Genomic DNA, 1,593 nt, shown 5'->3' on the forward strand with positions numbered 1-1,593 from the left:
CCTTGTCATCATTTTCCTTCATGTGACACTTACCAAACATCCAGTATATACTCATCAAGAGAAAAAAAAGAAAAAAAAGAAAAAAAGAAAAGAAAAGAGGGTAACCAAACTACAAATGAACCATCATTTCCTATTCCTTTCTAATCAACACCAAAAGGTGAGAACACTGTGCATAACTGCATACAACTAACAATTTAACTGATTGTCTTTCTCTAGAAAATTTATTTCCAACAAACCACCAAAATCAGCCCTGGGATCTCCAGGTTCCGACCAATAAAATCTAACACAACCTATAAAAAACGCTATCAAAGACCCAGGATTAAGAAAAATGAAAACAAGAAAAGACAAGAACTGAACTGAGTTTGGAGTTGAAGCAAAAGATTTTATACGACATGACATACGATGTAAGGAAGTGGAATTACAAGTATGAACAACAAAAGGCACAGTGAACATGTTCCATTCTGTTACAAGTTGAAATTAAAACGAACAACACGATACCTATCTACCATTAGTTACGGCAATTCATCAACTGAAACGTGAATTGATCAATTGGAGCGAATCCATTGGCCGTTGAGCCACTCCTGGTGAACCCTAATTGCGGAGGCGGGGTACACGATCTCCTCGTGAGTGGTGGAGAAATAAACATAGTAATGGCGGTTGTCGACCTTGCCGGAGATCTCGCCAACCCACCACCCGTCGTTGTCGAAGGCGTCGACGCGTTGGTAGAGGGCGAAGGAGGAGGTAGCGGTTAGGCGCGGAGGCTTGGGGCGGAGCTCTTTGGGGAAGAGGGTCTCGGTCAGGGGCTGAGACTCGTCGTCCTCGAGCAGCGTGTCGTAGCGGACGATGTAGAGGCCGTTGTCGAGGCGCGACACAACCGTGGCGAGGTAGTAGGAGCCGAGGAAGCCCTCCTCGTTGATGCACACCTCCACCTTGTCGCCGTGGCGGAAATTCACCGTCTTCCGCGGTGGTCGCATTGAAGAAGAAAATGGTTCTTCAAAGTTCTCTTGGTTGAACAGTGTCGTGAGAGCAGAGAAAGTGTTATTTGTTTCTGTTGGATTCTACTAATCCCTCTTCTTATATAGTTCTTCTTATTATGGATGTGTGTGTTTTCTTCTCTTGATTTGTCGAATTGTGGGAGTAAAGTTCAACAGATTTTCTTCTCTTGATTTTCTTTTGATTTTATTCTCTTGATTTTCTTATCTTGATTTTCATCTCTTGATTTGTCGAATTAGTAAGGAAACATTTATTATGAAACTCAAATAGATATTCTCTGTCAAGTTTTTTTAGACATTTTCTTCGCTCTTCGGTTCTTTCCGTCTTTTAGATAGGCAAAGGGGTGGTATTCTAAAGACACTTTAAGTTAGAGATTATATTTTGGTCATAGTTGTTACAATCATTGTGTCTATTTACAAATTTTCTATGATTTCTTTCGATAAAAAAATCTAATATTTCCTTAAATCTTATTTAGATAATGATCAATCATTTCAATATAATTATTTATTATGAATTTATTTTACTAAAATTTGAAGTGAATCTAACATAATTGTTGACAAGTCGAATGACCAAAATATCAAATGCCTTTTCGGTGTGGAA

General features: G+C 39.2%; 1 protein-coding gene across 1 annotated transcript; it reads right to left on the reverse strand.

Moving 5' to 3' along the window:
- Positions 1 to 361: 361 nt before the first annotated feature.
- LOC137805664 (protein AGENET DOMAIN (AGD)-CONTAINING P1) lies at positions 362 to 1,085 on the reverse strand. The gene has a single exon (XM_068605605.2). The coding sequence runs from the start codon at positions 972 to 974 to the stop codon at positions 546 to 548; it is 429 nt and encodes a 142-aa protein (XP_068461706.1). The 5' UTR covers positions 975 to 1,085; the 3' UTR covers positions 362 to 545.
- Positions 1,086 to 1,593: the final 508 nt, after the last annotated feature.

The sequence above is a fragment of the Phaseolus vulgaris genome, chromosome 11, assembly GCF_051622355.1.
Source record: "Phaseolus vulgaris cultivar YP4 chromosome 11, ASM5162235v1, whole genome shotgun sequence".
In the NCBI taxonomy this organism is placed as follows: Eukaryota; Viridiplantae; Streptophyta; class Magnoliopsida; order Fabales; family Fabaceae; genus Phaseolus; species Phaseolus vulgaris.